Below are 24,448 nucleotides of genomic sequence, written 5' to 3' on the forward strand. Positions count from 1 at the left end.
GCATATAAACCTTCAAACAAGAGGTTGTGTTTAAGTGTATTCTAAAATATTTACCTTTACAGTAGCTAAAAACCTGTCCAAAAGACTGCTAGCCAAAGCAAATGTTTCTGGGTAAAGGTTGAATTGGTACTTGAGTTTGGCCAGCCACTGAATCACTTCATCCCTCTGGGACGGAGAAACATTCTAGAAGGGAACAATTAAAAGAGAGAGACCAAAAAAAAAAAAAAGAAAGAAAAAGAAAAAGAGAGAGAACAAGTGAAGTTCCAAGTTACCATCAAAAATGAATTCTCTCTTATAAAAGGTTAGCAAATGCAATGGAATACATTTAGATGTTAAAAATGTTGTTAAGTTTACTCAAAATCTATCAAGCTTGAGATGAATGAAAATAAAATGTTATGTACTGGTCATAGCATATATTATCAATATCCAACATTCTCTTATTCTTTCTTAAATAATCTTCATTATGTCATTTTTACCACAACCTATACTTTAAACAAAGGTGTTCAGGGAATATAACACTTTAAAAGTTTAGGCATCACTATTATCAACTGATAGTAGTTTTAGAATTAAGTTTCCCAATTCTAAATAAAGAATAAGAAAATATAGTGAATTTCTAAGACAGCAAATAGCCACAAAAACCATGTTAGGAAATATAAATGGAGTAAGGTAATAGAATAATAACCCATTAAAAACAAAACTAAAGTCAACATGAATAAATGAAAGATACCAGGCACAGCAGATGAATTATAAATTTAAAGATCACAGAGGAATACTGAAGGAGAAATTCACCTGAATCAATTTACCAATGGAGATATTACTATACATTTAACATTACTGCTTCCTATAGATTATTTTAAACTGCTTTATAGGCTTAATTTTTAGATGCTATACACTTTAAAGTAATTATGATTTAGATAACTTTACCCTTGAGTTTTGCAGGCCCCATTAAAAAAATAAAACGTAATAATAATCACTTATAATAAATGAAACATCTGTAAGTACTACTTCTGCCAGGTAAACACAACAAAGTACAGAAATGACTGTGATTAGTGGAAAAAAGTATTTTTAGTAAGTGAGGGTTCCAGACAAGTAAAGGTTTAATCCTTAACCCAAATTATAAAGCACTGCAGTCTTTATAATCGTAACCATTTTAGATGGAAACTTTTTAAAATACATTATTTATCTAATTCCTTAGAAAGTAGAGAGGTCATAGATTAAACCTTTTTCCTGATTACTCTGGGTCAATTTTATGAAATTAATTCTAATATCACAGAGAAATACATTAAGAGCTATTAAAGGATGTTAAGGCTGTATATCTTAACATTATCTCCTCCAACAGATATTTAAGTTGGAATTTCTTCTCTCCCCCATCTTGGCTTTCTTTACTGTTGTGAGAAATACACGGCTTGGTGCTCATTACAATCTCTGCCATTGTACTGGCTAGCTAATTTCTCATTTTCTTTCCAACTCGTCTGTCACTTTTCACTTTGGCACAACAATGTAAAATGTTTCTTAGTGTTGGTCAAACCAATTAACTATACTTATATCATTTTTACATCTAACTCTAACCTGAGTTTTAACTGGTATTTTAGAAGGTTAACTGCCATATCCACCTTCTGGTGAATTCCTTTTGTCAATAAAGAATGACCCTAGAATATTATACAAGAAATACTGACAAGAAAAGGAGATAAAAATGGTTTACAACCTCTCACGTTAACACCTCACCACCAAACTGGTATTAAGACTATGAACAATAATCAGAAAACATCTGACAATCAAAACATTTAATTCAGTTCATAGTAATAAACCTTTAGTGTCTATCATGATAGGTCGTGGGAATACAATGATGAATAAAAAAACTTCCTGTTAAAACTTCAAAACTTAAAAGTCTCATGGTGAGGCAAACATAAGAAAATGTCCATCAGCTAAGATTAGTGTAAAAGAGAGGTATGCACAAGGTGCTAAGGCAACATACTGGAAGGGTAACTTGGTCCTGTGTGGAAGTAGGATGAAAGCTTCATATAGGAAACAACAACGCATCTGTATCTTAAAAGTTAAAAAGTGAGGAAAGAATGTGATCATTTTAAAGGCATGCAAAAGAGCTGTTTTTATAAGCCTGTGAACCTTACTCTGAAGCATAGGAATGACGTTAACCTGGAGGAAATAACCTGTTGTTAAGCTCTTCTGACTTACAAATAAAATCAAGGTGGGTGAAAAGGACTGCTTGAAACAGATACTCTGAGAATCAGTGGCATAATTCCACTCATCAAAAAGAAACATAAGGCAATTCGTGAAACTGAAGCTATGGGCTTGACAGGTTCTGGATGCATAGACTAGCAAAGGAATTTACGTCTTGCACAGACTACTGTCTAACATGACAGAGGAAACTGGAGTTAGGCTATTAGAACCAGGAGCTGAATTCTCTCGCAAAAAGAGTCTCAAAATGGTAACAAAACTTTTATCGTCGGGAGCTATAGCTTCTTGAGAAAAGTAAGAGGAAGCAGACACAGACTGACAGGTAGGCCTGGAGTCAAAGAACTGTTAGCAGAGTCAGTCATTGGTTCGATAATGTATCATTTTCCACTGAGCCCTCAGGTGCTACTTTAAGATCTAGTTCTGGAATAGGGGTTCCCTGGGAGCCAAATGAAGGCAGTCACAATACTTGTAGATGGACAGACTTAAGCATTCAAGAGAAATTAAATTCCTACCAAGATGAGATTTTATTTAAAATGCCAAAACAAACAGAAAAGTAATGTTAAGTAAGCCATCCAAACAAATCAAATGACATGGAAATACATTCACGCAAAGGGAAACAGATGGTGACAGAATCTGATGGAACTGGGGAGGCTTTACGGAGGTGAAAGAACAATGACCTAGAGTAGCAATGAAAGGACAAAGACACCATTAATTCCACCTTCAGCTCAGATATCTATACAATGGGGATAGAGGAGAAAAAGATCCCTAACTAACAAATTGTATTAGTGTGTTTATTTGGTATTTTTGACATTAAACAAATTAACATAAACATAATTGTAAGAAGTGCCACAAAAGATGGACATAATCTGCTCTAAGAGTATATAACATAGGGAACATGGTTATATAGATTTCCGTACCATAGCTATAAAACTAAATGATACATCTTTATATAAAGTACAAACACAGAATGCAAAAGGCACTTCAATACTAGTTTTGTCCTTTCCACTTCTAAAAATACTTAACACTCTAATGATGTCAGAAAAAATTTACAAAATATTACATATCATTTTTAAACCTTGAAACTAGTTCTAAAAGAGATCATAACAGTATCTTTAGACTTTACATCTTATATTAAAATTTGGGAAGAGGGCCAAGAAATCATTCCTGTATGGCCAGTATTATCACTAGTTAAAATTAATAAAAATAACAACAACAAAAGAAACTGACAAAAGGTAACAGTTTAAGACTCACTCTTAGGAAAGTCATACTAACATCACTTTTTCAAATCGATTCAAACATGTACTTATGAAACAGAAATATTATTAGGACAGCTTTAAGTTCTGTGTCTAAGTAATCCCATTCAGAAGGAAGGACAGATGGAAGAAACAACTGCCTGCCCACCCCAGATAGTACTTCTTGATCAAGGGATCTGTTTTCTTTTTCCATGGATTCCTCAAATAGGGTTAAGAGAGTTCACTAAATTGGTCAACAACCAATCCTCAAGAGAATTTATAATGTATTGATTCAACCTGGCAAAACACAGAGCTTTGTATTTCACATGCTACTATTCTGATCATAAAAATACAAATCCTCCTCAGCTTTAAACTCTAAAATGCTCACCATTATCTAAAAGATTAAGTACTATCTCCAGGCATGGCATACAAATCCGTATGATCTCCCTCTCCAGCCTCACTCATCTTCCATCACTTTCTGCCTAAAAATTCATACTGTAAGGACAGCACTTGTATATTTATAGTCCTTCCTTGCTCCTGCCATGCTATTTTATTATATCACTGCTCCTCTGTTCATACTGTTCCCTCTGGTTGGAACACACCCCTTCTCTTTTACCTGCCGTATTATTTATCTTTGAAGAGCTATTTCAATGGTCACTCTTCACTACACTTTTCCTAGTGACTCATGTTGGGCAAAGTACTTTCCTGTGCTCCCACAGCCTCTCCTGTCACACTAAAGTTCAACATTTAAAAAATTACATTTCTGCTTTTCACTACGACAGAGTAGGTAGCAACCTACAGTCCAGCTGAGAACTAGAAAAGCTATTAACAACCACCAACACCACCACTGTTTTGAAGTTATCAGAACTGCTAGGACCACCAAGCTCTGTAGAACAAGATTCTGGAGAGGAGGTACAGGTATCCCTCAATTTCAAAAGTCCATGTTATGTCACTTAACTTTTACAGAAAGTCTACATTAGTACATGAAGAAATCCAAAGAGAATTTTCACCTCTATGAAAAAAGGCAAAAAGTAAAAATAGCGTTCAGCATTTGTTTTGCAACAAGCCATTAGAGAGTCAGCAGTGGCACACCCAGAGCAGCAGATTGGTACTGCCAATCTCCTGCCCCCAGAACTCCACTCAGTACCGCAGCATCAAGCCAGCATGGCTTTGAACTGTGTCTATGAGCATAAGCACTTTATCTTGACTTATTTTGCTCATCTGTTAGCAAGATGTGTCCTAAGGTATCAGAAAAGCCAAAGAGATGGTGTAAGAACACTCAATAACTTTTCCTTATAAATTAACGGTAATTGCTTCTTAGCATTACACCATTTCAGCTTACGAAAGTTTTCACAGGAGTACTCTATTCACTTTCAAATACTGGGGAAACCTTTTTTTTTTTTTATGAGTAGTCATTATTTTATTTAATTAATTTATTTATTTATTTTTACAAATAGTTTATTGTCAAATTAGTTTCCACATAAATGGGAAAACCTTTAAGTAGAGGAATCAACATCCGGCAGTAGCTTTTCATTCAGGGCATTTGTCTCTTCTGTGAGTATGCCAAGAGACTGAGGATGGGCAAGGAAACCTACAGAGCTTTTGAGACTTCTATAGGGCTAGAGACAAAACACGGAGACTTCAGGGGCCAAGAACCTAGTGGGGCAGGGAGGGTCAGAGAACTGAATATGACACTCAGCTGACTGCCCCCTTAATTTTGGCATAAAATTTTCTTTCTTGTTTTAAAGTTTATTTTTATTTATTTTGAGAGATAAGAGAGCACACGGGGATGGGCAAAGAGAGGGAGAAAGAATCCCAAAGTACTTTCCTGTGCTCCTACAGCCTCTCCATGTGCAAAGCCTGACATGGATCTGAACTCATGAACTGTGAGATCATTACCTGAGCAGAAATCAAAAACAGGACGCTTAACTGAGCAACCCAGTGTCCCTTGAATTAAGTTTTCTAAATGAAATTGTGAAGTTAGGAAGGATAGAGATGTAAGAAGCTACCTCTGAAAGGCAAGAATGAGGTCAACGCCCTTCGGTGCCTCCCAAGTTCTCGGGTGGAATCCTTGGCTATACTGGGGGGGGGGGGGGGCGGCGGCGCGGGGACAGAGGCAGAAGAAGCCATACCCAACTGCAGCCCAGACTTCAATCAGCACCTCTCTTACTGGGTTAAAGTGATTCATCTCCTACTCAGTTTGCCTACCAAAGAAAGACTGAACCCTTCTGCAACAAGAAAACACCTAGAACCTTTACAATTTTTCATAATGTTCAGCATCTAATTAAAAATTATTGGGTATGCTATATAATGCTAAGTAAGCAAAGTCAAATACCATATGATTTCACTCATATGTGGAATTTAAGAAATAAAACAAATGAACAAAAGGGGAGAAAAAGAGAGAGACACATAAACCAAGAAACAGACTCTTAACTACAGAGAACAAGTTGATGGTTACCAGAGGGGAGAATGGTGGGAGTATAGGTGAAATAGGTGAAAGGGATTAAGAATACACTTATCCCGATGAGCACTGAGTAAGGAATAGAATTGTTAAGTCACTATATTATACACCTGAAATCTAATGTAACACTATATGTTAACTATACTGCAATTAAAATTAAAAACTTAAGAAAAATTAAGCAGGCATGATAAAAGAAGGAAGTGACCAAAAACCAAGAGAAAAAAGGTATAGCAACAAAAAGACCTAGATCTTTGAATTATCAGAAAAGGAGTTAAGGGACATGTGGGTGACTCAGGTAGCTGAACATCTTTGTTGTTCAGAGCTCTTTGTTTTGGTTCAGAGCATGATCCTGTGGTTCGTGGAACTGAGTCCCACATCAGGCACTGCACTGATAGTACATTGATAGGCAGAGCCTGCTTGAGAGTCTCTCTCTGCCCCTCCCCTGCTTATGCTCTCTCAAAAAAACATTAAAAAGAAAAAAGGACTTAAGAAAATAGAGGAAAAGTATGAAAATAGATGAAAAAATGAAGAATCTCACTAGAAAAAGGAAATTCTAGAACAAAAAAATATAGTAACTGAAATTAAGAACCCCATATGTGGCAAATGAGACATGGTTGAAAAACTACACTTTGAGGAAACCTTAATTTTAAATTGTGTATATTAAAATAGAAGAACAAATGGAAAATCAAATTTTAAGCATCTACTTCAACATAAAGAACAGCAAATTACACAAAGATAACAGAAGCAAGTATTGAAAATAAGAGGAAAACTTAAAAAGAAAACAAATGTATGGAGTGCCTGGGTGGCTCAGGCATCCAACTCTTGATCTCAGCTCAGGTCTTGATCTCATAGTTATGAGTTCAATCCCCATATTGGGCTCTGTGCTGGGTGAGAAGCCTACTTAAAAAAAAAAAAAAAGCAAACGTACAACAGAGAATATCAACAGAACTAAAAGACCAATCCACAGATTTCTAAAAACACTAATCAAGAAAGAAAAAGTACAAATCACTAAGTAAATGAAAAAGGAACATCAGTATGAACTTTTTCAATGTTAAAAAGATATTATAGGGGACCATGAGTGGCTCAGTTGGTTGAGCGTCTGAATCCTGATTTACAGTCAGGTCATGATCTCATGGTCCTGAGATCAAGTCTGATTGGGGCGGGGGTGGGGGGAGGTTCTGTGCTGGGCACGAGCCTGCTTATAATTCTGTCTCTCCCTCTGCCCCTCCCCTGCTCATGCATGCTCGCTCTCTCCCTCTAAAAAAAAAAAAAGAAAAGAAAAATGATATTAAACAACTTTACACAAATAATTTGACAATTTAGATGAAATAAATTCCTTGAAAACCACAATTTAGCAAAACTGAAATAAGACTTAAACGGAGGCCTGATTAGTCTCACATTTACCAAAGAAATTGAATGATTTAATACTTTCCCACAAATAAATCTCTAGGCCCCCAGTAGAACCCACCAACATCTAAGAAAGAAATAACACCAACCTAGACAAATTGAGAGAGAGCATTTAAAAAAAAAAAAAAAAGCAGGAACATTTCCCAATTCATTTCACAAAGCCAACATACTTTACTATGAAAACCTGACAAAAGGCATTACAAACCAATCTCACCCAAGAACATAAAATGCAAAATTCCTAAGCAAACTGTTAACAAAATCCAATGATGTAAAAAACCTTAACACCTATTTATAAAAAGTCTCTTGACAAACTCAGGCAGATAACCTTCTTAATCTGATCAAGATGACCTAAGGAATATATAACAAATACTATACTTTTTTTTTTAATTTTTTTAAATGTTTTTTATTTATTTCTAGGAGAGAGAGAGAGACAGTGTGAGCAGGGGAGGGTCAGAGAGAGAAGGAGTCACAGACTCTGAAACAGGCTCTGAGCTGGCAGTCAGCAAAGAGCCCGACGCGGGGCTCGAACCCACGAACCGCGAGATCATGACCCAAGTGAAAGTCGGACGCTTAACCGACTAAGCCACCCAAGCGCCCCTATAACAAATACTGTACTTAAATACTCAAAACTTTCCCCTCAAACTAAAACTGAGACAAAGATACTTGGTACCATCATTTATATTCTGGGGCCCTAGCTAATTCCAAAAAACAAGAAAAATAAATAAAAAGTATTAAGAACTGGATAGGAAGAAATAAAATCATGATTATTCACAGTAAACATGTCTATGTATAAAATACAAAAATACAAATTGAGTCTGGGGTGCCTGGGTGGCTCAGTTGGTTAACCGTCTGACTTCAGCTCAGGTCATTATCTTGCGGTTTAGGAGTATGAACCCCATCTTGGCCTCTGTGCTGGCAGTTCAGAGCCTAGACCCTGCTTTGGATTCTGTGTCTCCCTCTCTCTCTGCCCCTCCCCAGCTCATGTTCTATTTCTGTCTCTCTCAAAAATAAATAAACATTAAAAATTTTTTTTGAACAAAAAAAATACAAATGAGCCTGTAAGCTAATTCAATATAATCAATATATAAAAACCTATTTTATTTCCATATACCAGTGTACAGAAACAGCATATTAAAAAAGGAAAAATCTAAAATACCATTTGTAATAGCCTCATCAAGATTCAAATATCTAGAAATAAACCTCAACTACCAAATATTATTAAAATAAACTGAGGACTAACTTTAAAGAACATGGAAAAATAGTCTATGTTCATGAAATAGAAGATTCACATTATAAAGAATTCTCCCCAAGCTGACTGATTCAATACTCCATTTTTTTAATTGACAAGTGCATGCTAAAATATATATATATATTTTATATATATATATATGGAAGAACAAAAGGAGAAGAATAGCCAAGACAATCTTGAGAAAAACACAAAGTTTTTGCCACCAAACACTTATTACAATGCTATAATAACTGAGGCAGTGCAGTAGTTAAAGACAGACAGGGGTGACTGGGTGGCTCAGTTGGTTAAGGTTCTGATAAGCCCTGCACTGGGCTCTCTGCTGTCAGCACAGAGCCGGCTTTGGACCTTCTGTTCCCCTCTCTCTCTGATCCTCCCCTGCTCTCCTCTGCACTCTCTTTCTCAAAAATAAACAGTAAAAAAAATAAAGAGAGGCAAATGAGCCAATGATGAGAAAAAAGGCAAGAAACAGAAGCACAAACATATTCACACGTAGAGTCACTTGATTTATAACAAAAGTGCACTGAGAGGAGTGGAGAAAAGTGTCTTTTTTTTTTTTTTTTAATTTATTTCTAGAAGAGAGAGAGAAACAGCGTGAGCAGGGGAGGTTTAGAAAGAGAGGGAGTCACAGACTGAAACAGGCTCCAGGCTCTGAGCTGGCAGTCAGCACAGAGCCCGACGCAGGGCTTGAACCCACGAACCGCAAGATCATGACCCAAGAGAAAGTCAGACGCTTAACCGACTAAGCCACCCAGGCGCCCCAGAAAAGTGTCTTTTTTCTTAACATTTATTATTTGAGAGAGAGAGAGAGAAACAGAGGACGTGACGCAGGCTCTGCACACTGCAGAGCTGATACAGGGCCCAAACTCATGAACCTTGAGATGGTGACCTGAGCTGAAGTCAGACACTTAACCGACTGAGCCACCCAGGTACCTCAAAAACTGTCTTTTTAATAAGGTCCCGCCTCTCTCTATGGAGAAAAATGACTGACTCCTTACTTCACACCATACCAAAAATAAAAACAACAACAACAAAAAGAATCTCAATTGGAATACAGATCTAAATTAAAGGGTTAAACAATAAAGTCTGCAAAGAAAATGCAAGAGAACATCTTCATTACATTGGCTAACACAAACATTTCTTTAAAAGGACCAAGCAAAAAGGAAAAAAATTTTGATATTTGGTCTTTAAAAATAAAGAACTTCTATTCATCAAAAGTCAACACAAAGAGAGCTGAAGACATCTGTAATATACAGTCTGCAAAAGAAAGGACTCTCACAAAACAACAAAAAACAGACAACTCAATAGAAATCCAGGTCAAAGATCTGAATAGACATCCCACCAAAAAAGTAAACCTAATAGGCAATAAACATATGAAAAGCTGAACTTCAATAATTATTAAAGAAAAGAAAATTAAACCCAATGTGATACTATAATATACTTTTCAGAATAACTAAACTGAAAAAGACAAGACAACACCAAGGGTTGACAAGGATACAGAGCAACTTGGGACTTTCATGCCCTGGTAGAAGAGGTTAAAAAAAAAAGTGACATAATAGTGGTATAACTACTTTGGAACAATTGGTGGTTATCTACTAAACCTGATATACACATATTCTAAGTTCTAGCAATTCCATCCCTAGAAATATACTCAAAAAATAAATGGCAAGGAGAATAAATTAATTATGGCTACATGAAGTAACATGGGTGAATATTACACAAAATATATTGAGCAAGAGGTCAGTACACACTCTGATTCCATAAATATGCGTGAAATTCAAAACCAAGAAAAACTAATCTGTAATATTGGGTTAGCGTTTTCTCAATGCAAGGGAGATAGATGGTAGTAACTATTAGAGGACAGAAGGGGGCTTCTGCAGTGTCAGTAAAGCAGTGTTTACATAAGTGTAATTTAGTGAAACTCTGACAGTTGAACACTTAGGATCTGTGAACTTTTCTGTATATTATACTTTAAGAAGCTGTTTAAGGAAAAGAAAAAAGAGAAACTAATCTGCAGGGAAAATAGATTTATCTACTGAAGCCAAGGATGGTATAAATATGACACAAAATCCCTATGTTAGATAACAATCATACTTTTAAAGCTAGAAAAATGGGTCAGAATCAACAATTTAAAATTTAGTAAGAATAAATACCACCACATCGAAGTCAAAAACTAAAAAGTATATCTAGCACAAAGGACACTTTGTTTCAAACTGCAGACAAGACGACTTTGGGGCGCCTGGGTGGCTCAGGTGGTTAAGTGTCAGACTTTGGCTCAGGTCATGATCTGACTACTCATGAGTTTGAACCCCGCACTGGCCTCTGTGCTGACAGCTCAGAGCCTGGAGCCTGCTTCGAAATCTGTGTCTCCCTCTCTTTCTGCCCCACCCCCGTTCACCCTGTCTGTGTTATGTGTCTCTCTCTCTCTCAAATAAACATTAAAAAAAATGTTAAAAGAAAAAAAAAGGCTTTAAAAACAAGTTCAATAAGCCAAAATGACACTGCTGCCAAAACAAAACTAAACAAAATTTAGGCTGGTTTAATGAAATTATCAAACCAAGATAAAGTAAGGTAATAGTTTCACTTCATTGCTTATTACTGACTACAACTAAAAGATCACAACTTAAGAAACACACTAAAGGGGTGGCTCAGTCAGTTAAGCATCCGACTTGGTTTCAGGTCATGATCTCACGGTTCGTGGGTTCAAGCCCCGCATCGGGCTCTGTGCTGACAGCTAGCTCAGAGCCTGGAGCCTGCTTCAGATTCTGTGTCTTCTTCTCTCTCTGACCCTCCTCTGCTCACGCTGCCACTCTCTCTCAGAAATAAATAAATAAGTAAGTAAATAAATAAATAAATAAATAAATAGAAAAGAAACACACTAAAAAGAGTATATCTCAAAAAAGAAACCCTGGGGTGGTAAGAGAGAAATCTTAATCAAAAAATGGTTAAAAAACAAGGAAGACTTCTGCATAGTGAAGGAAAACAACAAAACTAAAAGAGCCTATGGAATGGGAGAAGATATTTGCAAATGATATAAAGGGTTAGTATCCAAAATCCAGAAAGAACTTAACCAAATTTAACACCCAAAATCAAATAATCTAGTGAAGAAATGGGAAGAAGACACGAACAGATACTTTTTCAAAGAAGACCTCCAGATTCTAACAGACTCCTGAAAAGATACTCATCATCACTCATTATCAGGGAAATACAAATCAAAACCACAATGAGATACCACCTCACACCTGTCAGAATGGCTAAAATGAACAACTCTGGAAACAAAAGATGTAGGAAAGGATGTGGAGAAAGAGGAACACTTTTGCACTCCTGTTTGGAATGCAAACTGGTACAGCCACTCTGCACAAACTGGTGCAGCCACTTTGGTTCCTCAAAAAATTAAAAACAGAACTACCCCATAACCTAGCAATTGCACTACTAGGTATTTATCCAAACAAAAGTGCTGATTCGAAGGGGCACGTGCACCCAATGTTTATAACAGCATTATCAACAGCCAAAATAAAAAAGAGCCCAAATGTCCATCAACTGATGAATGGATAAAGAAGATATGGTATGTGTGTGGGCTGCAATATAAAAGAGAACTGTAAGAAAGGGATACAGAGGTAGAGTTTAGGTAGAAAAGAAACAAGGAAACTGAAGGAACGAAGCAAAGCAGTAAACTATTTTATTTTTCCATTTTTACCAGCACTTAAAAAAAATTAGAAAATCTGGACAAAGTATGTATATGGCTTAATAACAAGACTGTGTTTCTTTTCTGCAAGAAATCAAGAAGGGAAATCATGATTAGAAGCAACAGTGGAAAGAGAAGTAAAAAAGCCAGCCCATGAAGAGTGACAGAATAACATGTAAAAAATTAGAACTAGAATAGAGAAGTGTCCCTGAGGGTTACTATAGAAAGTGGCTCAAGCCCTTACAGCTCTTTACTCTCATCCCTATCTTATTCCCTATCTCCATCAGAGTAAGCCTACCCACATTTTAGAATTAACTTCGGCTTCTACTTGATGTCACTAAAAGCAAATCCTTAAGTGTTCCCTCTTTGAAGTTTAATACTGTTCTATTCTCTGGTATTACCTCAATAATATTTGTTAACTCACCTACAGAAATAGCCAGTTTAAGTGATAACATAGCAATATATTATAATCTTAGTAGAGTATCACCTTTAAAGACCATTTTGTAAAAGAATGTTATTGTTGGTTCCATGCTGACTCAAGGAGACAGCAGGAGGAGGAAGAAATGGTTCTAAAGCCAGCTGTATTAAAGCTTTGAGGCTTACCAGAATGTCAGAACATAAGGGTAGGAATTTCAGTTTTCTCGCTGATGTATTTTCAATGCTTAGAAGTGCTCAGGGGTGCCTGGGTGCCTCAGTGGGTTAAGCATCCGACTTCGGCTCAAGTCATGATCTCACAGTTCGTGGGTTTGAGTCCCGCGTCAGGCTCTGTGCTGACAGCTAGCTCAGGGCCTGGAGCCTGCTTTGGATTCTGTGTCTCCCTCTCTCTGACCCTCCCCTGCTCTCTCTCTCTCTCTCTCTCTCTCTCTCAGAAATAAAAACATATAAAAAAAAAAATTAAAAAAAAAGTGCTCAGAATGTAGCAGATACGTAATGAACATTTACTGAATGACTGAATTCCCAAGTAATCTAAAAAAAATCACACAAGATGGGGCACCTAGGGCTCAGTTGGTTAAGAGTCTGACTCTTGATCTCAGCTCAGGTCATGATCTCATTTTTCGGGGACTGAGCCCCACATAGGGCTCTGTGCTGATGCCACAGGGCCTGTTTGGGATTCTGTCTGTCCCTCTCTTTGCCCCTTCCTAGCTTGCACTCTTTTGCTCTCTCTCTCAAAATAAATAAACTTTTAGTAAGAAAATTAAAAATCACACAAGGACCTAAAAATAAAAACTGAAAAACAACTGGGACGAGAACTACCTCAGGTTCAAATTATCTCTACTACTTATTAAAGTCTTGAGCAAAGGGACTATTACCTATTTCAAAGGATAAGATAGTAAATATGATAATACATTCAAGTTAACTAATTTTAATCTGCTAAATGTCAAATAAGTAACAATAAATGCAAAACATTTTTCTTCAGCTTGTGACAAAGAACAACAGAAATAGGTTAGAATTAGAAAATGCATTTAGATTTCAAACACCTATGAACAAAGGTTAACCTAAACCAACAAAGGAGGAACTTTGATATCTGCTATTCATTTACCTACACAGATCAAAAATTTCTTGGCCCCTATTCTTTATCTCAAGCATAGTGCAAGATACCAAAGATAAAAAGAGCTTAAACAACAAGCTTTGAAAGTGCATAAATTGAATAGCTGTTTGTAAAAAACAAACTAAACAAACAAAAACATTAATAGGATTATATGATAGAAGTATAAAAATTTCTAAAAGGAAAGGCATAGCTAATAGTACTTGAGTGGTAAGATGGCTATCTCTCTAGAAACATCCAACACTGGCATTACCTTGGTAGCTTACTTGAACTCCTTATGAATATTCAAACTGAGGACTCATGGGTGTGGGGGGTGAGGGGGGAGATGGGCATGGAGGAGGGCACTTGTGGGGATAAGCACTGGGTGTTATATGGAAATCAACCTGACAATAAACTATTTGTAAAAAATAAAAAAATAAAAAAAATAAACATTAAGAAAAAAATTTAAAAATATGAAAAAATTTAAAAAATGAACAATTTTTTGTTTACTAAAAATAATTTCAGCTTCCATAGCTAACTATATACTTAGAAATAAAAAAAGGCCTATTAGTGTTAGTATTGGACTACAATGAAAGAGAAAGAATGTATCTTCCTAAAGCTGTCTCAGATAACAAAACAAGCTAACAAAAACTAGAAGTTCATTCTTGTTTTGTTTGAGAATGAAACAAGAAGTTTCTCAAATAAAAAACAGCACATATCCTTTAATGGTATGTATTTCCCCCATGCAGTGTCAGGATACCACTATATGACAGTAGTACACTTATTTCTAAAAGTCATCTATCTAGAGTGAAGAGAAAAATCATTACCTGATTGGTAGGCATTTTCGGCACATTCACTTTCCACATCTGGGCTTCCCTAGAGATTGCCTTTTCCAACAGGAAAGACAATCTCTGGTTCTCCAAAGGCCCTGGAAACTTCATGATATCCTTTGGATCTGCCTGCCTCCCAGCTTGATGTAGCTACCTATAAAATCAAATATAAAACAATGCTTTTTCTTTAATTATAGAGTATATGTAGCATTGTACAAATATATTGGTTCTTATTAAGCAATTCATAAAACAAAATAAGAATGTTACAAGACAGTATAGGATTTCATAGGTCTTTAAAACATCATATATTAAAATGTTACAATAATTACCAGTTACCTAAATACATTCAATTTTAATATGAGACTCATTAGTAAATAAAAGACGTGGACATATAATTGATAGAACCTATACACTCTGAAGAAAATATATCACTACATCTCAAATTGACTGTGCCAACAAATTTTAAGTCATGAGCTTTTCATACTAGCAATTCTTAGAAGTAGTTGTCCCAAATATTCCTCTTAAGAATCTAATCAGATAAGGGCTAACCTTTTCTTTCATTAAAAAATATGAAATCCATAGCATTATATCCCACTCACTCCCATATGAAATCATATTTGTGCTTCCTGTAGTGTCCACTAACTAAACACAGAACTATTTATATTAGAATTAAATAAAGTTAAAATATAATTCCTCAGTCACACCTGCCCATTTCAAAACCTCAACAGCCACAAGTGGTTTGTGAATACTGCATCAGATAGTACAGAAAAGGAACATCTCTATCACTGCAGAAAGTTCTATTAGAGAGTGATGATCTAGAAAACTCAACAATAAAGTGATTGGCACCCTAAAATGAGCAAATCTAAAGAGTAATATTCCAGATGAGTGCAGTGCAACTGGAAGTCCAGGAAAAAGGTCTTTAGGTGAAAGAAAGGAAAGAAGAAAGAGAGAAAGAACGAACGAACAAACTACAGATTGAGAGGTACGACTATACATAGATAACTGGATTGAGGGGCAGCGAGGTGGCTTAGCTAGTTAAGTATCTGACTTGATTTCAGCTCAGGTCAAGTCACTACCTCAAGGCTATCCAGCTCCCCCCCAGGCCCCCGTGCTGACAGCACAGAGCCTACTTGGGATTCTCGCTCTCTCTCTCTCTCTCTCTCTCTCTCTCCTCTCTCCCCCCTCCCCCCACTCACACACTCTCCTTTTCTCTCTCTCAAAATTAATAAACATTAAAAAAAAATTGGATTGAGAAGCTAAAGATGTGGCAAGACTCAACCTGATTTGATAAAAGCTAAGGAAATCAAAGGGTAATTAATGTCAGAAAACAAGAATATGTAGGAAGGTAAATGTAATAATACCCATAACATTTACATAGCAATAATAAAAATACTAAATAGGGATTTTAACAAACAGATAAAACTGCACTGTGAAGATGAGAGGTATTACAAGAAAAATGAGAGCCACATCTTTACATGTCACCGTTGGAAAACTCTAATATCTAAAACTGAAATATCAAAAAACAGTAGGGCAAGTTATTTGATGATATGATCACAAATAACAAGAGAAACAAATAAGTGCTCAGAGATTCACCTCAAGGAAGTAAGAAAAGGCTGAGAAAGCCCAGAAGCAGGAGACTGTGGTTCTTCATTATAAACCTCATATAACATGTAACTATGTATGTGTATGTATATTACATATGTGCTTCAGCTTTATAGGATTAAAAAAATTTTAATGTCTAGAATTGACATGAAAATTTGTTTTAAATAAAATTTAAAATTAATTTAAAAAAACAAAGAAGCTTATTAATTTCCATGCCACCCTTATCCTCAACTCCAGGTACTCATTCTTCTCTATTTTAATTTAAATCCAAGTTAGTTAACATACAGAGTAGTAATGGTTTTAAGAGAATTGATTCATCACTTACATATTAACACACTGCTCATCCTAAAAGTGCCCTCCTTTAATGCCCATCACCCATTTAGCCCATCCTCCCAATCAGTTGCCCTCCAGCAACTCTGTTTGTTCTCTGTAATTAAGAGTCTCTTATGGTTTGCCTCCTTCTGTTTTTCTCTTATTTTTCCTTCCCTTCCTTATTTTCATGCTTCTTAAATTCCACATAAGAGTGAAATCATATATTTGTCTTTCTCGGACTCAACTTATTTTGCTTAGCATCATACACTCTAGTTCCATCCACACTGTTGCAAATGGCAAGTTTTTTTTTTAATTGCCAAGTAATATTCCATTGTACATATATACCCCATCTTTTTTATCCATTCATCACTCAATGGACATTTAGGTTTTTTTCATACTTTGGCTATTATTGATAGTGCTGCTATAAACATTGGGATGCAAGTGTCCCTTCAAATCTGCATTTTTGTATCCTTTGGATAAATACTTTAGCAGTGCAACTACAGGGCTAGTAATGCAATTGCTGGGTAACAGAGTAGTTTGTTTTCTGGTATTTTTAAGGAACGTCCATACTGTTTTCCAGAGTGTCTGCACCAGTATGCATTCCCACCAACAGTGCAAGTGTTCCCCCTTCTCTGCATCCTCAACATGTTATTTCCAGAGTTGTTTATTTTAGCCATTTTGACAGGTGTGAGGTGGTATCTCATTGCAGTTTTGATTTGTATTTCCCTGATGATGAGTGATGTTTAGCAACTCTTCATGGGTCTGTTAGTCATCCAGATGTCTTCTTTGAAAAAGTGTTCATGTCTTCTGCCCATTTCTTCACTTGATTGTTTTCTGGGTGTGGAGTTTGGGAAATTCTTTCTAGATTTTGGATATTAACCCTTTATCCAATATGTCATTTGCAAATATCTTTTCCCATTCCGTAGGCTGCCTTTTAGTTCTGTTGATTTGTTTTTTTCACAATGCAGCAGGTTTTTATCTTGATAAGGCCCCCCATGGTTAATTTTCGCTTGTTTTACTTGCCTCCAGAGACATGATTAGTAAGAAGTTCCTACAGCCAAGGTTAAAGAAGTTGTTGCCTGTGTTCTCCTCTAGGATTTTGATGGTTTCCTGTCTTACATTTAGGTCTTTCATCCATTTTATTTCATGTATGGTGTAAAAAAGTGGTCATTCTTCTGCATGTTACGGTCCAGGTTTTCAACACCATTTGCTGAAGAGACAGTCTTTTTTCCCATGGATATTCTTTTCTGCTTTGTCAAAGATTAGTCTGCCATGTTTGTAGGTCCATTTCTGGGTTCTCTATTCTGTTCATTGATCCATGTGTCTGTTTTTGTTCCAGTACCAGGTTCTATCCCTTCCCACTATATCTATGAAGTGATGTTATGATAATGAAATGATATCTACCAATATTATCTTTTTATCACTTACAGAACCCTGATAAAACTGGGACTCAACCAAAGGTTGGTTTCAATCCTTGGGGCAACAAACAACCAAAAAACAAAAGAAACAAACCCAAACCTAATCTCTCACAAGCCAATCCTTCAAATGTTTGAAAGCAGCTACCATGCCCATGAACTCATCTTTTTCATAGCTGTAAAACTGTTCAAGGTTTCCTCACGTGACATTTTTGTTCTTCTAAATTAGCACCAGTTAAATTATTGATGCAGTCTAAGATTATTAGCTATTGTTTTGGAGTCTGCATCACACTATCAATTCAGATAGAATTTATGGTCAAGTAAAACTTTTAAGACTTTCTAAGGTACACCATTAGGCAAATTCTCTCCACCTGCCCTACTCCATTGTGTGTGTGGTTTTGGTGCCCTTTTTTTGGAGGTGGGGGGTAACCTTTTTCAGAACCATAAATGTAGTCTTTCTTTTAAAAAAAAAAAAAGTCATCTTGAGAGTCATCTTATAAGATTCCATCTATTGTTACATTATGCTGAGGTGTTCTGAGATTCCAATTCTGTTGCCTTGGTAGTTTTCCCAGATTCTCTATAATTAGATGAACAAACTCGCTATAATTTCATCTGAAGCAGATATAAATATTAACCTTAGAAATGGAGTCAAAGCTAGATGACCATCTGTCAAGACATATTTAGAAAAAACACCTATATTGGGCGGAGATTAAACTTCACTAGTTCTAAGGTTTCTTCTATACCTAATTTTAGTACATAATTTATTAACTCTTGTTAAAACTTAGCTGTTTCATTCCATTAGCTACACCTAACAGGGTGGCTCACCAGGATCTCCAAACTTTCTCACACCCTCCAGTGGCTGGCTGCCCCTGTGATTACTCTTCCCTCAAAATGTTTGCTCTGAAAATTATTTTTAAGAGGGATGAATAGGGAGGGGGCAGAGAGGCACGCACAGGAACAAATCATGTAAAGAAGAGTAACATCAGGTCCAAGAGATTCCTGTTTTCCAATCTTCTACAGTTAAGACTCTAAGTAAGACTTTCAAATATTTAGATGCTTTAACAATTGTTTTTAAAACAAAGAAATCTAGGTGAAAGAAGAAATCATGAGGGAAATTAGAAAATACTCTGAGATGAATGAAAAAGATAACCTAATATGCCAAAACTTAAGGGGTGCAAGTAGAGCAAACTATACCAAAAGCAAATCAGAAGAAATAAATCTGAGTGGAAATTAATGAAGGAATAGAAAGGGAGAAAAATAAATGAAACCAAAAGTTGGTTCTTTGAAAAGATCAACAAAATTGGCAAACCTTATCTACACTGACCAAGAAAAAACAGAAAAGTTAAAGTAGTAAAATCAAGAATAAAGAGAAGATATTACCACCTATGTTGTAGAAATAAAAGGTATTATAAAGGGATTTTATGAACTGTTTGCAAATAAATTGGACAGTTTGCATGAAATGGACAACTTATCAAAACTGACCTCAAAAGAAACAGAAAAGCTGAATAGCCATAACAAGAAACTGATTTAGTAAAAAGTTGTCAAAGAAAATGCTATGCCCAAGTGGCTTCACTTGGTAGTGAATTCTACCAAACTGCAGAAAAATTTTAAAAATTCTTCACAAACTCCTCCAAAACGTAGAGAAGATTATGAGGCCAGTGAAACAAAGACAACAGCACTAGAAAACTACTGATGAACATCTCTTCTAAATACAGATGGAGAATTCCTTAACAAAATACTAGCAAACTGAATCTGGCAATATTAAAAAAAAAAAAAAATTATACACCATAATCAAGTAGGATTTAGCCCAGGAATGCTTTAACATTCAGGAAATCAATTTATGTAATACACCATATGAAAATTAGTACATAAAGGAATCATTCTTTGCTCACACTAGGGGACTGTAACAAAAGATAAAGAGTTCAAACTTCTTATATCTTTCAAAAATAAGACCTAAATAATCCAACTGAAAAAAAAGGATGGAGAACACCTGCAGAAATATTCCAGAACAGAGGCTACAGAAAAATAGAAGTTCAATATCTGAACCTAGACTCGATCCCGTACTGGAAAGATAAAATGCTAAAGGTCATTATTGGGTCAAATGACATAATGGGAACACAGACAAATTAAAGTAAAAGTAATCAATGTTAGGGTCACCTGGGAAGCTACATCAGTTGAGCGTCCAATTTCAGCTCACGTCACGATCTCACAGTTGTGAGTTCGAGCCCCGCGCCAGGCTCGGTGCTGAGGGCTCAGAGCCTGGACCCTACTTTGGATTCTTTCTGTCATTCTGCCCCTCGAGCACATGAGCTCTCGCTCTCACTCGCGCGCTCTCTCAAAAAATAAGCATTAAAAAAGATCTTTTAAAAAAATGCTTTAAATGTTAAATTTACTAAAGTTGATAACTTTATTGGGATTCTGTAAGAGAATATCTCTAGTTTTGGGAAGTACACAGTAAAATACTTAGGAGTGAAGATTCATAATGTATGGAACATATATATGCAATGAGAGAATAAATGATAAAACGATAAAACAAATGGGGTGAAATATTAATGATAGATGAATCTAGGAATAGGTTTTTTGAAATTATTTACAAGTTAAGAATGTTGGAATCTCCCCCTCCCCCCTGCAAAAGACAATTTATGTAAGTGCTTATATTACCAGGATAACTTTTATGTTCCTTTTTAAAGATTCCAGTAAGACAAATAATGGTACAGTGAAGAAAACACTGACTTTTACTTCTCTTACTAATAATGCACAAGCCTGTTTTCTGATGTATAAAAATAGATTAAGTTAGATGAATAATGAAACCTGCTGAAGAATAAAATACAGAGGCACCTGGTGGCTTAGTTGGTTGAAGGTCATGATCTCACTGTTCGTGGGTTCAAGTCCCATGTCCCCCTCTGTGCTGAGAACCCAGAGCCTGGAAGGAGCCTGCTTCAGATTCTATGTCTCCCTCTCTCCCTACCCCTCACGTGTGCTCACTCTCTCAAAAATAAACACTAAGAAAAAAAAAAGAATAAAATACAAACACTTAAAATATAATTTTACTGTTTTAAATACTAGAACTTTATAGTTGTATCTTATTTTATGCCATTAGTTACATCCAAAACTTTGAACGCTCAGAAAGATAGAAGTCTCTAGGAACTAAGAAACAAAAAAAGTGTTTTGGTTGGCATATTCCATACACTTCTAACTTTATAGTAATTTCACATTTCTCCTGCCATTCTTTCAATTACCACCTCAGCTTCTTTCTCCATGTTTATCAAATAACTTAATGTATGAGTGAAGTTTATAAAATGCTTACTGTACAGCATAAACTATATTACAAATCTACATACAGAGCCTCCTGCTCTTCTAAGGAAAAGTGCTGCACAATACACGTTAAACAGAAACTTTATTAATACAGAAGTCTTTATCATCACCATAACACGAATTCCATTAAAATAATTCTGTACTGATGCTGACTTCTGGAACTTAGTTCCTATTCTAAAAAAGAGGGATTTATGAACGTGACCATCTTGACTTTATGCTTCCAACCTAATAATGAACTGCAGGTGCTTGTAATTCCAAAACAGCCTGCTCTTTGTTTCCCTAGCTTCATGCCTTTCCACACACTGTTCTTTCAACCTGAAATGTCCTTCTCTAGCTGGCACTTCCCTTTCTACAGAGCTGCCATTTACAGGTACCCTGCCTTCTTACATGTGCACTTGGACATAATCCTACTTTTGAATTTAACTGCTCTGTGATAGACCTCCTACTAACCCAGAGTTCTTTGATAGCAAGCACTCTCCAGAGGTTAGCACTATGCCTAATAAATAGCTTATGCTTAAATTCTTAACAAGTAAAAGCAACGAGTGCTTACTACTTTGCCAGATATTGCTCAAAGTATTACACCATATTAACTCCTTTAATCCTTCTACAACCTAATAACGTTGGTATTATTGTTAAGCCCATTTTTAAAGATAAAACATGTATAGAAAGGTGACATCTTCCATTTTTAAAGTATTTTACAATCAGAATGAAATACGTATACACATTCTCAGCTTACAATCTTCACCAAAAAACATTGCAGAGTTCCATTCTAAACTACTAGGAGTCACACTGTCACATAAACTCAGTTATGGGTCACTGCAAACCATCTGTACCTGCCTTCCCAGCACATGCTGATTCTAACTAGTCCGCTCTACAACAGTATTAAGAAACGTACCCACACTAGAAGTTCAGAATCTCTCATCCTTCTGGTTCCAAATTAGCAAATCTAAGCCCTGTTCATTCCGTCTTCATCTTCCGCCCACCACCTTCTATTTCATCTATGACAAACGATGTGGAAGAAGTAGAAGCGTATAATACTAGCGTTAATGTTTTCAACAAATTCATCTTTCAGGAAAGAGACTATATAGCATAGTCAGCTTGTTCCGGTTTGAATTCTGGCCACCGGGCTCTAGCTGTGTCACCTACGAAGTAAAATTCCTTAACCCCGTGGACCCTGGGTCTTCCTCTTCTTTAAAATAAGGCTCCTCAACTACCTGCCTCCCTACGAGTCCTTGGGAGGATTCAGTGAGTTGCAAACAGCTCTGAACAATGCCTGTCAACAAGTGTTAGTTATTAACATCATACCCTTCTCCTCAAACGCTGAGGTGCTCTCCACTAACAGAATAAAAAAGCTAAATACTTGAGCTTGACATTCTAAGGCCTTCAGTCTGAGTCCATTCTACCTGCCCAAGGATACCTTCCACTACTCAGCTACCCAATGCTCAACCCTTGCCCAAATGACGGGCAATGGAACTTCTAGCATAAGAGGAGGCCGTTCTGTTCTCTTTTCAAAATTTCGGTTACTGCAGGGGCGCCTGGATGGCTCAGTCGGTTGGGTGACCGACTTCGGCTCAGGTTATGATCGCAGGGGTCCTGGGTTCGAGCCCCGCCTTGGGCTCTGTGCTGACAGCTCAGAGCCTGGAGCCTGTTTCGGATTCTGTCTCCCTCTCTCTCTGACCCTCCCAGCTCGCCCTCTCACTTTCTCTCAGAAACAAAGAAAACATTAAAAAAAAAATTTTTTTTAATTTCGTGTACTTCATTCAACCCTGCCTTTCCGAGTACAACTCCTACCTCACCTCCTCTCCAATTTCCCCCACCACCCAAACCCGGGAGAACACTGCCCTCCCCCGAGTTCCCGCAGCACCGGCCGTTCCACGGATCATTTGGCATTCACTCCGCTTTGCAATGTCAATTATCTTCTTCTGGCTCCTCCGGTAGCGCTGAAGTCTAAGGGTGGGGGTGTGTCCCCTTCTTTGTGTATTACACAGGCTCGAGGTGCCCAGAACAGGCACCAGAGTAGACAGTTTGTTGCTGCTACAAAAAAGTTATTCGCTGACAGAAAAAGTGGCCCGAAGGGGAACACAGCAGAGCCGTTTACAAACTGGGCAGGTGCCGAACTGTTCTGGCGTGGAGAGGGCGGAGTGGGGGGGTGGTCCCGAAGGCTTCCTTCGGAGCGGGGAGGCGGGGGTCGGGCCTCAGCCGGGGAGCTAGCGGCTCCTGGCGCTTCCCTTCGGGTGGCGCGGGGCGCAGGGGCAACGGGGTGGGGGGGGCGCGAGCGCGGGGCGCGGAGACGCAGCGAGTCCCCCCGCCCCCTCACCTTCGCCTCCTCTTCCTCCTCCTCCTCCTCCTCCCCGGCGGAGCTGTAGGCCTCACAGTGGTGACGCGGGGTCATCCGGGGGCCCGTTACCACCCCATTTTCCTCAGCGCGCGTCGGCGGGGCGCGCGGGACAAGGACGGGACCGACTGAGGAGGGAGAAGAAGGGGAACCGGGCCGGGGGAGCGCAGGCGCTGACGATCGAGCGGGACGCACGGCTGCGGCCGGTGGGTCAGCGAATTAGTTCCATGACTTCCCCGGACCTGAGGCTGCCGCGGCCACCGCGGGTCCCACTCCTCCAACCGCCGCCGCTAGTGCCCGGGTGGGGAGGGGGTTCCCTCTCGCCATAGGGCGGCGGGGGCCGGGGAGAGGCGGGGGGTGAGACCGGCTCTGCCCCTGCCCGGGGGAAGCGCCTCCGAGGGGAAATGGTGAAAAGGGGGTAAGGGGAGAAAAAGGAAAAAAAAGAAAGGGGAAAGGGGGGGAAAAATAAGAAAAAGCGAGACACAGGCGCTGCCGCGTCCGCTCGCGGGGAAGGCTAGGGAGGGAGGGGAGAGAAGGAAGAAGTACCGGTTTCCTCGGCTCCGCCCTCGCGGACCGATTCGTAGACCTCCTCACTCCCTGTAAACAAGGCTCAACTGATCCCTTGCCCTCCCGTTTTTCCTCCACGGCGCCTTCCTCGTCCTGCGAACGTACAGAGGAGCCCGGGAAAAAAAAAAGCTGGGCTGTTGGAGACGGGCGGGTGAAGTCTTTGGCACTGGGGTGGAAGAGAGGAGATGTTTTCTGCGTGCTATGGGAAGTCGAAAGTACACAGACTCATTTTCCTTGGAGAAGGCGGAAGGGCACACTATCAGCCTCACGGTTGACGTAAGCACTCTCCGCTCGCTGGCAGAGGCGTGCGGTGGCCGGAG

The 24,448-nt window shown here is 38.0% G+C and overlaps 1 protein-coding gene across 3 annotated transcripts in view; it reads right to left on the bottom strand.

Annotated features, from left to right (window-relative positions):
• CCNI (cyclin I) overlaps positions 1-24,083 on the bottom strand; it is a 35,929-nt gene extending 11,846 nt beyond the window's left edge. The window contains exons 1-3 of one of the 3 annotated variants that reach the window (XM_039230964.1): positions 23,544-24,083; positions 14,580-14,736; positions 55-183 (exon numbers count right to left, since the gene is read on the bottom strand). In XM_039230964.1, the coding sequence (XP_039086895.1) occupies positions 55-183; positions 14,580-14,693 (243 nt within the window). In that variant the 5' untranslated portion in view covers positions 14,694-14,736; positions 23,544-24,083. Of the gene's footprint in view, positions 1-54; positions 184-14,579; positions 14,737-22,121; positions 22,721-23,543 lie in introns of those variants that run through there. The other 2 variants (XM_039230965.1, XM_039230966.1) reach the window with 2 other exon arrangements.
• Positions 24,084-24,448: the final 365 nt, after the last annotated feature.

Source organism: Hyaena hyaena, unplaced genomic scaffold (assembly GCF_003009895.1).
Source record: "Hyaena hyaena isolate Hyena2069 unplaced genomic scaffold, ASM300989v1 scaffold_54, whole genome shotgun sequence".
Taxonomy (NCBI): Eukaryota; Metazoa; Chordata; class Mammalia; order Carnivora; family Hyaenidae; genus Hyaena; species Hyaena hyaena.